We start from the raw sequence: 15,940 nt of genomic DNA, 5'->3' as shown, positions 1-15,940 counted from the left end.
TTCTAAAATGCTCATTTACCCAGGTATTTAATCAGTAATGGGGAGGTGTGTGTGTGTGTGTGTGTGCGTGTGCATGTGCGTGTGCGTGTGTGTATTAAAGTTTGTGTCAGGAAGAATCCCAACTATGCAGTCCTTTTACAATGGTAATGGTAGATTTTCAATGATACAAATTTCTTCCTCAGCATGCCCTCTATAAGACCTTGCTACTGACCAAACAGCAAGTGCACAATCTGAGTTATTTATTTTGAATAAACAGAGGGTTAACTTCTTTAGTTTCCTAAGAGGTTAAATAAATGGGCTGGCAGACGGTCATCTGGGTTACCTGCTGCTGTTGGAGGAAGGGGTCCAAACACCCAAACAGTCAACCAGATGGTAAAGAATAGCCTTGGCCAGCAATACATAAGCTCTGCTCCTTGGAGGAAACTACTTACTTGAAGTAGTAACTTAACACCTGCTAACATCTGGAATGATTTATCTTTGTGTCATTAAGAAACACAGGCTAGTTTAATTGAATAAAGTGGTTACAACAGCCGGTAGTACAGAGAGACTGAGACTTTCAACATTATGCTACACAGAAAAACATCTACTCGAAAGCCTTTGACTGTGTGGGTCACAACGAACTGTAGAAACACTTAAAGAGATGGGAATACCAGACCACCGTACCTGTCTCCTGAGAAATCTGTATGTCGGTCAAGAAGCAACAGTTAGAACCAGACATGGAACAATGGACTGGTTCAAAATTGGGAAAAGAGTAAGACAAGGTTATATATTGTCACTCAGTTCATTTAACTTCTATGCAGAGGACACCATGAGAAATGCTGGGCTGGATGAAATCACAAGCTGAAATCAAAACTACAGAGAGAAATAATCAACCTCAGATATACAGAAAACGAAGAGGAACTAAAGAGCCTTTGATGAGGCTGAAAGAGGAGAGTGAAAAGCTGGCTTGAAACTCAACACTCAAAAAACTGAGATCATGGCATCCGATTCCATCACTTTATAGCAAATAGAAGGGGAAAAACAGCAGCAGTGTAAGATTTTATTTTCTTGGGCTCCAAAAACACTGCCAGTGGTGACTGCAGCCATGAAACTGAATGACACGTTCTCCTTGGAAGGAAAGCTATGACAAACCTAGACAGCATACTAAAAAGCAGAGACATCACTTTGCTGACAAAGGTCCGTGTAGCCAAAGCTATGGTCTTCCCAGCAGTCATGTACAGATGTGAGAGTTGGACCACAAAGACTGAGCACTGAAGAACCGATGCTTTTGAACTGCAATTCTGGAGAAGACTCTTAAGAGTCCCTTGAGCTGCAAGGAGATCAAAGCAGTCAATCTTAAAGGAAATCAACCCTGAATATTCATATCTGAAGCTGAAGCTCCAATACTGGTGGCCACCTGATGCAAAGAGCGAATTCACTGGAAAAGATCCTGATGCTGGGAAAGACTGAAGACAAAAGGAGAAGAGGGTAACAGAGGAGGAGATGGTCAGATAGCATCACTGACTCATGGACATGAATTTAAGCAAACTCTAGGAGATAGTAAAGAACAGGGGAGTCTGGTATGCTACAGTCCATAGGGTCACAGTCAGACATGACTTAGTAACTGAACAGCAAAAACAACAGTGTTTATCATTTACCAAGCGTTATTCCAAATGCCTGTTATTACTTCATTTAATCTTCACAACAGCCTTGTCAAGTAGAAATACTTCTTCATTGTCCCCATACAATAGAAGAGAGTACTGAGGCACAGAGAGGTTAAATAATTTAGCCAAGATTACAGAACTCAAGCAATCTTGAGCCAGAGTCCATGCTCTTAATTCGGAAGAATTCTGGCTTATATTAAATAAAAACCTAAGGGCTCACTTAAAATGCAGACAAAAAATTTACGTAAAATTATATTCATTGTGGTATTACTTATAATGAAGAAAAAACTGGAAACAACTGAAATGTCCAACAGTAGGAAAATGGTTAAATAAACCACGGTAAATCTTGCCATTAAAAAGATTTATGAAAAATTTTTCATGACTTGGACATTCCCAATGTAATGCTGAGTGGGGGAGCAATAAACAGTAGACAAAATTGTATATATATGATTTCTAACCACATAAAAAGTTCAGACACAAACTGGAAGGACATATTCTCAAATAAGAAACAATGGTTATTTCCAGGCGGTGGAATTAGGGGTGTTTGTATTTTTCTTTTAGTGTTTTCCACAATTAACATGCATTATCCTACCAACAGTTTAAATAAAGGCAATTTCTGTCTTTTAATCAAGCTACAAGAAAATCCTCAAGCAGATGGTATAAACAGCTAAAAAGCTACTAATCTGTCTAAACTTCAAGTTGTTACTTTCCTTGGGATAACACCCTTTGGACACCAAACCACCACAATCAGCACATACCAAAAAGAATGCTCACCTTCAACTACAGAAACTGAATTAAAATATCAGTATTTTCAATTTTGGTCAATATCCATTCTCCAATTATTTATAGGATTATTTTATAAGAAGAGGAATGGATTTAACTATTCAAAGGCCAAAAATCAAGGAATGGATTTGCTGAAATGTAATAAGGGACAAAGTCTGACTAGGGAAGAAGAACAGCTGTTGCTAATCCAACTATTTACCCTTTGACCCTCTATCTGGCCAATAACTGAACAGTATCAATTGTTTTCCTGTATTATGTGCTGTTTACAATCCCTGAGAGGCATGAAAGGAATTAATAATTTAGCCTAGAAAGCTGACAGCCTTTATTGGGGAGCCTCTTGTCTGTGGGACAGAAATCAGAGCAAGTAGCTGTCCTGAAGTCATAGGTCCCTTTACTGTTCCTGTTTTATAGCCTAATTGGCCCCCAAACATAAATCAATTATTTCTCCTGTTTTAAGCAACAATGACTTCTATTCTCTAACTTCCCTTGTATCAAGTCAGTCGTTGTTCTCTTGAGTTTTACAACTACACAGTAAACATGATGGCTAAGACTGAGAAAAAAAAACTCGGGGAGCAGGGCAGACTGGGGTTATTTGGAAACAGAAGCAGAGAAAGGTTATGCTGTTTTGAACTTCTCTTGACCTTTGACTGCCCTTGTCCCTAGCTTATGCTAATAGGCAGGGTACAGAGATGCTTCTTGTAGAAATGAACTTAGCCTGAACCTGTGCCGTAACATTGGACTCCAGGAAGCCCAGGAATCATAGGAAGGCGGCCAGAGTGTGAACAGCCGCCCATATTCTAAGCATGGCTACCCATCTGCTCTACCACTGAAAAGGGAGGCAGGGGCCATATGAATTGGACAAAATTGGTTTTCCTCATCCAGTTCCAATACATACCACATGTCCCAAACTTGCTGTCTACAACCACTGACAAGCAAAATGGGAAATCAGCAACAATGGTATTTCTTGGTCCAAAATAAGCAAGAATGAGCAGGCCTTCCCTATCAGGAATTTGAGGAGTAAGGGAGACACTGGAGCCTCTAAATTCCAAAGATTCATCACAAAGAAAACCCTACTGTCCTCCATCTAATGCACAAAAGTCATGAGGTATTAACATAGGAGACTTTACTCCTTCCCAATCAGAAGCCATAGAATTTGTAATATCAACAACCATAATCAACTTAATACACGTGTATAGCCCATTTCATTCTTGAGGTTTCCTATTATTCGGTAGGACTGAGCATGCTCATTTGAACCTCAAGATTGATTCAGACAGGATGATAAACTTCTGTTTCTGCCTACTCATTATTATAGTGTCAGATCTTTATGTATTTCAAAGAGACAGACCAAAAACACTAGTAAATTCACAAAAATAACATGGGGACTACTGAAAATATTGGCCACATAAGCTAAGTACAATTTTTTTAAAAAAATGATTTTTTTAGGAAAGTCTCATTCCATACTGACATATATTAATAAAATTATGATTCAGTATCTGCTCATTCTCATGGAATGGAGAGATCTATAAAGCACAATATCTAGACAGGGATTCTATGCAGAAATGTTAAATGAGTTAGAATTACTTGGGTCAGCAGGAAGAAAAATCCAAAAATAATCTTCCTAAGAATATCAAGTACCTTTCCTAGAAGATTGGCATGAATATTTTTAATTGCTACTAAATGAATAATAAATTTGGGTCCCGTATGCTTAAAAAACTGTATTTTAAAATAATTTCAGACTAGGAAAGGTTTTCTGATAGACTGTTAACAAATGAGAGTGGGACTTAGATTGATTTATTTTTGTATCCCTGGAGCCTAGAACTGGGCCTGAGCAGAAAACATTCAATATTAAATTGAGTTCTCAATTATCTGGCTTGTTTTATGTGTAGTTCTATCTCAAAGATCACAAGGCATGTCAGTATCCTTCCTAGTGTTCGAAAATTCTTCTAAGTGGGGCTTCCCACTGGTGGTCCAGAGGCTGGGAGTCTGCCTGCCAATGCAGGGGACACAAGCTCACTTCCTGGTCCAGGAAGATCCCACGTGCCACAGAGCAACTAGGCCCAGTGCCACAACTGCTGAGCCTGAGGGTTACAACTACTGAAGCCTGCATACCTACAGCCCATGCTCTCCAACAAAAGAAGCCACTGCAATGAGAAGCCCATTTATTCCAACTAGAGAGTAGCCCATTTGCCACAACTAGAGAAAGCCCATGTGCCACAAGGAAGACCCAGAGCAGCCAAAAATGACAAATTCTAAAAAGTGCTTCTAAGAAAGGCCCATGACTCAAGAATTTACTTTTTCCTCCTCCTAAATGACAGCTATTCATAAAAGAAAGACAAAGTGAAAACAGTGTGTTCCCTCATAGGTACTGGGATGTGAGGTAGGAAGGTGGGGTAAACCAAACCTATAATATCTTACAAAGTAATATCCAGTATTACCTACAAAGCTGATTCAGAACTTTATGACTTCTAGAAAGAAAAACCTATTTCCTTAATGTTTGATAATCATTATGAGACTTACTTTTGTTTTGCAATAAGTAACTATTAGTTGAACAAACATGAATTTTATACTATTAAGGTGTGTGAGGGAAATACGAGAAGGTCCACAGCTGTTAGTCAGGATGGTGAGAAGGTGAACTTTATCGCTTACCTCAACAACAGAATGGTAACAAATAACCAGCCTCATAACCCTAAAATATACAAGAACTAGAAAAAATAACTCTAGATCATTTAATAGAGTCTCAATCTAAAGTATCATTTGACCTTTTAATATTACGGCAAAATCATATGTGTATACACTGAATATTCCCATGTCCACAACCCAGAATGGTGTCTGTGACATTATGAGAGCACTATAAACACAGATGAAAAGCATCGTTTAATTAATATTTTGGAATGGTCATTCTCGTACCTTAAACTTAAGAATGTAGATGAAGATGCTTAGAAATTAAACTGTGGTATGAAGGTTATGATCTATAAATATCTAAACCTTTACCTAATCCTTCTTTGAAAGAAATGTCAAAATTAGTCAATACTTTTAAAACGTGGTTGTGGGTATATGCTTGTATGTATACATAAATGAAAGCACAATTTTTGTCAGTGGTAGCTTCATGGGATGATGGAAAACAAGACTAGCATTAAACAGAAATTTTCAGCAAAAAATTTTCTATGAAATGGCTAGAGTCTGACCACCAAAAAGTATTAGGAAAGATAAAATAAAATATAAGTAGAAAAAAGAATGTCCTCCCCATAATCATAAAGTGAAATAAAATCTGTGAATAGGCCTATAAATGACACCTTAAGTTATACATTTAAAAGTACACACACATATGCTTTTCTTACCCATTAACACTAGAACATTTAGAACTTACTAGTGCTTGAGTTGAGCTCTGCCAATTCGTCCTGACAAAAGCCTGAAGAGAAAAAAATAGGAAAAAAAGATTATAATTCATGAATTACTCCAAGATACCTCCAAATATGAAAAGTATCATACAGTGAAAAAAAACACCTAGACTCATAAGTCAAATTTGCATTTGAATCCTGGCTCTATAATATTTAGCTACTGTAGATCCTTCTTTGAGCCTCCATTTCATCATTTTTCTATAAAAAAATGGAGATGGTAACAGCACTTCTCATGGAGCAGTAATGAAGATTTAGTGAGATAACGATATAAAATGCTTATTTAGCACAGTCTCTGGCACGGAGAAGCTCAATAAACAACAGTATAAGCAACTATGAGTAAGCATGCCAAAGTTAGCTATAATAAAACATGTGCAATATGTATACATATGTAATACATATGTTGAAAGTTGCTTCCTCATATCCAGCTCTTTGCAACCCCATGGACTATACAGTCCATGGAATTCTCCAAGTCAAAATACTGTGGGGAGCCTCTCTCTTCTCCAGGGGATCTTCCCAACCCAGGGATTGAACCCAGGTCTCCCACACTATAGGCAGATTCTTTACCGACTGAGCCACCAGGGAAGCCCAAGAATACTGGAGTAGGTAGCCTATCCCTTCTCCAGGAGATCTTCCTGACCCAGGAATTTAACTGGGGTCTCCTGCACTGCAGGTGGATTCTTTACCAGCTGAGCTATCATACTTTGTACTAAATTTACAATGCACTTAATATTTGTCATGTTCTACTTATGCTATCAATTATTTTCCAAAAGAAAGCAAAATATATGAACTTATAAAAACAAAAAAATGAACTTATAAAACATCAAACAGGGTAATTTTACTTAAAATTTTCATAACTGCAGAAGAATTTTACCTATACACACAAACAGAAGCAATTCTTTCATTAATGAGTATACTATTCAGGTTGGAATAAACAGCCCTCAAAACACATTTCAGGCCCCAAAACTCTAAGCTACATCTTTCCGATTGGTGTACAACTATCACACTGAAGAGAAAAATCAAGCACAGTGAGTGGCAAATAGACAATAGGGGTTCTATACACAGCTGATCAAAGTTCTAGTTTCTGGAATGACTGCTTACTCTCGCCAGTTTGCTTTGACCCATCCTCAGTTTAAATATTTCCTCAGAAAAGCTTTTTCTTGCCTCCTTTACCCTCATCTCATACAAAAGGTCAAAGCTCCCTATAATAACTATCTACAATGCTTTGCGCACTCATCAACAAGGAATTACTTGTTCAATGTCTGATGCCACTATAAGGCTGTTCCACTAGTAATGTTCTACCATCCTAGGGGAAGGAACTTGGCCTGTCTCGTTCACAGCTGTATCCCCATTATCTCTCACAAGCCTAGTACAAAGCAGCTGTTTAATAAATATCAACTGTAGTATCTCAATGGTAAACTCAAAAATAATGGTGCAAAACTAGGACTAGATGTTTACAAGAGTATTTTGTGTCATCAGAGTCAGGCAACCAGAAGCCAAAAGAGCAACTGAGAGTCATGTGGAGAAGGATTCAAATAGCAGACTGTTTAAACACCCCTTTCAAAGTCCTTGCAATCCTAAACATTCACCAAACAAACCACATTCCTTGTCTTCCTTCGCTTCCTCCTCCTTCGCTTGGTAAAGAACTACTCATCATTCTTCAATGAAACATGGAAAACAGGAGATGCTTCTCCTGTGCTCACAACTTAAATAACTGCCTCCTTCACAAGATAGTTGGAGAAGGAAATGGCAACCCACTCCAGTACTCTTGCCTGGAGAATCCCATGGAGGGAGGAGCCTGGTACAGTCCATGAGGTCGCAAAGAGTCGGACGCAACTGAGCGACTTCACTTCACAAGATAGTGAGTTCTTCAAGCATAGTGACAGTGCCTCATCCATCCGCAGAGCTGTTCGTATGCCCACAACAGTTGCCACTGATACAATACGCAAGGTGTTCAAATGTAGGACAAACAAAACAGAAAACACTACCCTGTCTCTGGATCAAGGGAAGAAAGTCACAGGATCAGAAAATCTAAGTCTGGCCTGAAAAGTGTGTGCAATGTCTGAGTGAGGAAATCTGATCTGGAAAATCAGAGTTTGGAAGGTGCTAAACTGACTGATATGCCTAAAAAGGATCACCTTAGAGCGACTTTAAAGCCTCTCTATATAAACGCCTGGGGATCAGAAAAGTTGTAGAGAGATGCCAGGCAATAAGGAAATCACTCATCATTACACATATGGGTCCAATATTGAACATTCTGCCAGAAATGAAACTGAGAATAAGCAAACACTTAACATAAACTGACTCAAAAATAGGACAAAAACATGGGAAGGCAGAATAGTATAATGGGAAAGTTATAGTTCAAAAGGCACTTTTGGTTTAGTCATATGGCGTAGGCAAGTAACTACTTATATTCTGGACCTCAGATTTGGACATTAAGTGAAAGAACTTTACTGGGTTTCAAGAAAAGACAAAATCTAACAACATTTTCTGAAAACAACATAAGGAACTCAAAATAACTAGATCAGACACAAATAAAGAGGGAGTGACTAAAAAAACAAAGACAGTTCCAAGAAAAACAGATAAAGTGGGCATCTATTGCTTTTACCTGCCTAGCAATCACTCCCCCTTCTGTTAATGGCATTCTGATTTTCCTTTAGAGACTTAGCCCTTTTACACTTTCAGCTGATGCAACCCAAGTAGGATTGGCCCCAGCCCTGCTACAAACTGAGATTAACAGCACTTACCTGATAGGTCTGTTAAAAGGATTAAATGAGACAGTGCATGTAAAGACTTTACACAGTACTTGACAAAGTCAAAGCTCTATATATGTGAGTTACTACTAACTAACCTCAAGGGTCCAAGAAATCTCGTGGTGTATCTATGGCACCAAAGAGCAGATTATAAGAGAGTTAACTATTAATTCATTCATGACATCATCCTCAAAGACCTGGAATGGAATCCCCTAACATTACTAACATAGTTTAGTTACTTCCTGTAACTTGAACCTTTTTTTATATTTTGTGCCTATAAACTGGCTCGATACAATAATCCTAGATGTAGTATGTTACTCCCTGAGGAAAAGAAGAACTCTTTATATCTGCCTTAAAACAAATTCCTCCAGTGGTCACAAAGGTCCCTGATTATGAAATTCAGTAACCATGTCTATATATTCCCTCTATCCAGCCCTGAGACCATCAGCTAATAATGTTGTCTCTGACTTTACAGATCATCACTAATGCAGGAGGTCTGGGGAGATACAGAGAACAATGTTAATCCCACCTCCTACAACAAGTCAATGGAATGGCTAGATCTGGCTACCCTTCTCAAACAGTCTTACCGAGATTCTCAGAAACCAGATCTGGCTAACAAAAGGGTTTCTAGCTACAAGAACCCAAACCACTGCTAGGAGTAACCCCTCTATGTGTTGAATTCAATTCAACACAAAGGCAAAGAAAGGTTATCAGAACTGTTCAATAAAAAGCAGACTCCTAAGCTACCTAAAAACACAAAAATAACCCCCAAACCTCCTGCCTCACAGAAGTAACACATTAAACAGATTACGGAAATGTTCTGAGAAATCTAGAGCCTTTGGCTGGTGGCTTAAATTGCTTTAAAAAGGGAGAGTCAAGAAACACCGATTGGGGGCTTCCCTGGTAGTCCAGTGGTTAAGAATCTGCCTTGCAACACAAGGGACACCAGTTCGATCCCTGGTCTTGGACGATCCCACATGCCGAGAGGCAACTAAGCGCGTGCACCCCAACTGCCGAGCTGGCACTCGAGAGCCAGAGAGCAGAAGCGCCTGGGTCTGCGTGCTGCAACAACGAAAGCCCTCGCACCTCGAGCCTGTGCGCTGCAACAAGAGAAGCCCCCACAGCAAGATGCCTGCGCACTGCAACAAGAGAAGCCCCCACCTGCTGCAAAGAGAGAAGGCATGCATGCACAGAGCAACGAAGACCCGGCCAAAAATAAAACAAACAAACAGACTGGTTCCTAAAATGACAGATACACCACTCGGTCAGCATGTTCAGAAGCAATCTGAAATTTAGTGCAAGGTTTGTATGTTTTTAGCTGTTGCTGTTTAGTTGATGTCGCGCTCAACTCTTTGTGACCCCATGGACTGTAGCCCACCAGACTCTTCTGTCTCTAGGATTTTCCAGGCAAGAATACTGGAGTGGATTGCCATTTCCTTCTCCAGGGGATCTTCCTGACCCAGGGATCAAACGAACCTGTGGCTCTCGCACTGGCAGGCAGATGCTTTACCACGGAGCCATCAGTGAAGCCCATATATTTGAACAGCCACCACAGTTCAGCTTAGAAGCAGAGAAAAAGGGCATGGGTCTGAGTTGGAGTCAAATCCCAGATTTGCCACTGTTTTTGTTTAATTAACTACCCAATAGCTTATTCCTGAAATGGGGATAAAAATAACCACTTTGTTCAACTGTTGTGAGTTTCATGGTGCAATAGAGGCTTGGATCGTGGTCAGGATCCTGCCAGTCAACAAAATTTGGTTAAGTATATATAAATAAATAAACTACTTTATGGCAAGAGCTCCAAGTCTAGGAATTTTCTTTAATACAAAGGAAGAATACAATTCTTTAATACAATCTCTAGCTCCAAGTCTAGGAATTTTCTTTAAAACAAAGGAAGATCCAGTTCACAAGCTTTTCTCCAATAGGAGAGAATTTGGCAAAAAGAAATGACTCCTCAATCTATGATTGGCTACCATAACAAATTTTTTAAATATTGATTTTTTTCTTCTTTATTTATATTTTTGGCTATACAGTTACACATTTACCACAAAAGGATCTTAAATAAACTGAGTATCTTTTTTTTCCAAATGTGAACAAACAAAAGCTTGTGGGTAATGCCAGTTAACAAATTCAAGCCCAAACATCAGCTAACTATAATCTACTGTGTCTTTTACAAAAGCAAGTTAAATATTACTCTAGGAATGTTTCAATTTGACTAGAGGAAGGCAGCATGGTGCAATAGGGACTTGAATCTTGGTGAGGATTCTGCCAGTCTACTTTGAAGCCCACAGGCAAAATTAAGGTGAGGCCCTTAAAAATGCAAAATTCTGCAATTCTAATCCAACATCTCACCTTTCCCCAAAACAGAAACCACATACTAATGTCAGATTAAATGTTTTAATTAAATATGAAATATAACATTATTTCTCCTAGTCAACTGTAATTCAAGTTTCATATACTTTAAAATTGAGATATGAAGTGAAGCAGAGTTTCCAGAAGTCAAGGCTCTAAGAGGATTTTTAAACTCCTCTGCTTAAGTAGATTCCCTACCCTATGATCTCAGTGCTGTCTGATTTCCACACCAAATTATGATCATGGCTACTGACCATGAATTCCGGTTTTAGAAAATTTTGTTTTCCATTCTACCCATGAAAAAAGCTAAAAATCTCTATCCTGGATTTGTACTGATACACAAGAGCCATTCTGCTCCTTTCCAGACCAACATTTAGTCATTTATATCAGTTTTCCATCTGTTTTGTGCCCCACCCACACCACCCCCCATTATGACTAGGTTCCCAATGAAACTTTGTCCTTCTCTCAGTCAAATCTGGTCTTAGCCCTAAATATCCCAAGCCACAAGGCTAAAGTATATCCCAGGATCCCAGGAAAGGCTGCTTAGTAAATGCTGAGTAACTACTTCTTTTTCCAGAAAGCAATGGTATTAAATCGCATGCCACTACAATGCAGTTCTTGCCAAAATATCAAGTTCTATGAGAAAATAAGTTTCACTGTTCTCTGCCTTTAAAGTCTAAAGCAACAATGTCAAATTCAAATATCTACAGTGATGAAAAATGTTGTCTATCTTCATTGCACAAAATGATGGCCACTAGCCATGTGGGGCTATTAAGCACTTGGAATGTGACTAGTGTGACTGAGCAACTGAATTTCAACTTAATTTTAATTAGTCACATAAGGCCAATGGCTATTATAATGGAAAAACATAAGATAAAAAAAAAAATCTTCCCTCTTCCAATTTTTTTTTTTTTTTTTTTGGTTGTGCTGGGTCTTCATTCAGTTGATTTCTTATTAGTTGCAAGCGGGGGCTGCTCTAGGCATGTGGGCTCAGTAGTTATTGTGCACGGGGCTTAGTTGCTCCTAGGCATGTGGAATCTCTCTGGACCAGGGAGTGAACCTATGTCCCCTGCCTTGGCAAGTGGATTCTTATTCACTGCACCACCAGAGAAGTCCTTCCTTCTAAATTTATCATGACACCCTTTGGATTCTGTCGCAGCTTTAAAGTAAATGAAATAAGGAAACACTTACACAAGTGTTATTTACTAACCAATTCATAAGTTCATCCACTGTTATCAGAAAGTAATTCCATCAGCCTAGCAAATATAGTCACTTATTCCTTCAAATGTTATTGTACCTGCCCACACTGTAGCAGGTCCTAGGCCTGGAAGATACAGGTATCAGTACAACTGAGCCTGAGTGAGTGAGTGAAAGTCGCTCAGTTGTGTCTGACTCTGAGCCCATGGACTATATAGTCCACCAGGCTCCTCTGTCCATGGAATTCTCCAGGCAAGAATACTGGAGTGGGCAGTCATTCCCTTCTCCAGGGAATCTTCCCAACCCAAGGATCGAACCCAGGTCTCCCACACTGCAGGATTCTTTACTGTCTGAGCCACCAGGGAAGCCCAAGACTGAGCCTACTGTCAGAAAACAGTCCAAAGGGGTACAGAATAAAAAATAATTATAGAGCACAACAATGTGAATATACTCAAAGCCACTGAAGTGTATACTTAAAATGATTTAAATGGTAAATTCTGTTATATATATTTAATTACAACAAGAAAAAATTAAAGCCAAATGAAAGACAGGAACTTCCCTATCTGGTGGTCCAGTGGTTAAGACTCCATGCTTCCACTGCAGGGGGCATGGGTTCGATCCCTCATTGGAGAACTAAGGTCTCACATGCTGTGTGGTGCAGCCAAAAAAAAAAAAAGATAATGAAGTAAATAATAGTTTAAAAAATTAATGGTAGGGAGAGAATAATGGACAGACAGATTGGGACAGATTGACCTGATGAAACAGAAGCAGTGGTAAGAGCATATATTTTGACATAAGAATAGGTATGAGTCCTGGCACCATCACTTACTACTGTTAACTGAGGAAGTGACTTCACCTTTCTAAACCAATTTCCTCATCTGTAGGCTATTGTGAGGTTCAATGAAATGATACACTTAAGTCAGTGGAAAGTGCTTAGTAGTTGTAATCAATATTAGTGAGAACAGAGCAGCAACCATGGGGCCAGGAGCATGTGGAAGAGAAAAGCATTCACCAGATAAACAGGGCTATTTGAGAAACATATGCAGAGGAAGCCACATGTACGAGGAATGAACAGAAAGGGAATAATGTTACCTGGTAACGTGATTTTACTGGAGCCCCAGCCAGGGCCATATCATAAAGAACTTTACTGCCACACATGGGGAGTTTTAGGCTTTTATTCTATAGGTAATAGAGTCACTAAGGAAAGGAAATACATAGATACACCTATGAAGTTTGTCAACACCAGCAGAAAGTAAAAGTGAAAGTCTCTCAATTGTGTCAGACTCTTCGCGACCCCATGGACTATACAGTCCATGGAATTCTCCAGGCCAAAATAGCCTTTCCCTTCTCCAGGGGATCTTCCCAACCCAAGGATCGAACCCAGGTCTCTCGCGCTGCAGGTGGATTCTTCACCAGCTGAGCCACAAGGGAAGCCAGCAGAACTCTCACTAACTGCAATACAGTGGTTCTAATATTTTAACCAAGTAATTAAAAGTGTAAGGCTTAAAAAGAGAAGAGGGAAGCACTCTGAGGGGTTAATCAAGATACACATGGCAAACCATCCACAGCTCCTGAAATTCTAGAAACTCTCCCCATTTTTCAGAGCCCCTCCCAACTCCATCTCCTCAGCTCCTTTTGGTACAAAAGGTGGCTTGGATAGAGGCTGAAAAGGAATAAATGTAGCTGTTTTTTCGGTAACAAACATTAGCTAGCCAGACCATGGCTGCCTTACAGCCAGTCTTGCAGCCTGCAATTCAGCACCAAACCCAAGCAAATACAGAAACACTCTTCTCTGGATTGGTTGAGCATTAAATTCACATCTGCCTCTTTCCTTTCTATCCAGTCAGTGGGATGCCACTTGGACAGTTAGCTTTTGTTTCTCACAGGCAACCTGATAAACTATACTTCAGGAATAACAGAAAACGCTTTTGAATACAAAGACATAACACCACAAGTCTGCACAGCAAAATCCGGCTGGCAGAACTTCAAGCTGTATTTCCCTTTTCCACCTACAAACGTCAAGGTCACATTTTAAAAACTGCAACAAAAAACAAAGCCTTCTCCCTAATGTCATTTTCTTAACATGAAATCTTAGGGGTAGAGAAAAAAGAATAGGGAGAGAAACCAAGGATTCTCAATTATATAATCTATTGTGCCCATGTATTTGCTCAGCTTAAATGCGGCTTACAAGAAGTGTCTACATTTCTATGGAAACAATAAATTCCATCTGATCAACCTACATCACCTTTTATACAGTTTTTCAGGCTTCAAGCTTTGTAACTGCAGCCTTGAAACCAAACTGAAGGCAGAAAAACCAGCCCAAGATTATGACATTTCAATTTTAAGATTTTTTTTTTTTTTTAAGCAGTACAGAGCTTCAAGGCTGCAGTAAGAGAGAATCAGAAGGTGAAAACAGTTTAGGAAGGCAATTCAGTTTGATGAATCAGAGGTCATTAGTGTTTCTATGGAAATATAGCACAGGCATTGCTCAGAAAACTGCATGTACTGTGAGCCTCTAACATTTTTCATTTACAATTCCTGGATGTCTGGAGTAGCAAACAGAGAAGGCAATGGCACCCCACTCCAGTACTCTTGCCTGGAAAATCCCATGGACGGAGGAATAATCTGTCAGCTGTCATTTTATTGAATCTTTACTATATGCCTGGCACTGGCTTGATTCTTCACATGAATTCTACCTGAAAGGAGTTCCTATTATCTCCATCTTATAAGTTTAAAGAAATAATCGTAGTTTGTTCCATGGAAAGAGCCACAAGTCAAAACAAGAGAACTTATATTCGGAGCAATTTGGCTAATAAAACACCACCTTTGCAAGGTATATGCTCTGCAACAGCCAGACAGATGGAAACTTGACGTTATTTCAAAAAACAAACCCTGACGTTCCCACAAAAGTGGGGCCTCAGAGTCCAAGAAAAAAGTACCATATGGTAGATGAATTCATTTATAAACCTCCTTGAATAACCCAAGATGTCCACATCAGAAGCAGCTACAGTAACTTCACTAACGAGATCAACAAACGAAAGTATAAAACCTTACATGAATGAATGACTTAAATAATTAGACAAGAACTAGCTTCTTTTGAAAAAATATATGTTATTCCCAGCAGGAGTAGGGAGAGTGAAGGAGATTTTTTTTTTTTGGTTCATTGTCATTTCAACCGAAGAAGAGTCTCACAGACCAAGGAGTTTGTTTGACCATGGACACAGAGCTTCCAAGGTCATTTCAGAACCATCTGTTGAGGGTGATATTTTTTTTTCCTCCTTCTACTTTTTTGATTGAAAATATATTGCTTTTATAAATGGAAACTTACACATTTAAAAAATCCTAAGAACAATGGAAAATATTTTTTAGAAGAATGTATATATACATATAACTGAATAACTCTGCTGTACAACAGTAATTAACACAACTTTATAACTCAACTATACTTCAAAAAAAAAAAATCCTAAGAATGAAATGACTTGTGTTATTAGCTCTCTAAAATTGACCAGTTCAACTGAAGGGAAAAAAAATCTCCCAGACATTCTCTAAATGACTTCTAAATTACTTCTTATTAGAAACATAATTCTGAGCACAAATCTTTCTGTCATACTAGTTAATCATTAATGCTAAAGCTCAGTACCATCTCTTATGTCTGTTTCAGAAATCCATTGTGTGGCAACAAAGAAATACAACATCTTTAACCTTTCACCCCAGAATCTTTCAAATCTGAAGCGAAGCTAGTTGCTGGTTAGTCATATCTACAAAATAACCCCCAAAGAATTTTTTTTTTATTCAAATTGGAGTCAAAGCACAAGAA

General features: G+C 38.9%; 1 protein-coding gene across 4 annotated transcripts in view; it reads right to left on the bottom strand.

The window, feature by feature from the left end:
- NR6A1 (nuclear receptor subfamily 6 group A member 1) overlaps positions 1-15,940 on the bottom strand; it is a 216,853-nt gene that overhangs the window by 177,528 nt on the left and 23,385 nt on the right. For all 4 annotated transcript variants that reach the window (XM_069582499.1, XM_069582500.1, XM_069582501.1 and 1 more), the window contains exon 2: positions 5,794-5,835. In XM_069582499.1, coding sequence (XP_069438600.1) covers positions 5,794-5,835 — 42 coding nt within the window. The remainder of the gene's footprint in view (positions 1-5,793; positions 5,836-15,940) is intronic.

Source organism: Ovis canadensis, chromosome 3 (assembly GCF_042477335.2).
Source record: "Ovis canadensis isolate MfBH-ARS-UI-01 breed Bighorn chromosome 3, ARS-UI_OviCan_v2, whole genome shotgun sequence".
Classification (NCBI taxonomy): Eukaryota; Metazoa; Chordata; class Mammalia; order Artiodactyla; family Bovidae; genus Ovis; species Ovis canadensis.
This window is presented reverse-complemented; position numbering and strand designations above follow the sequence as displayed.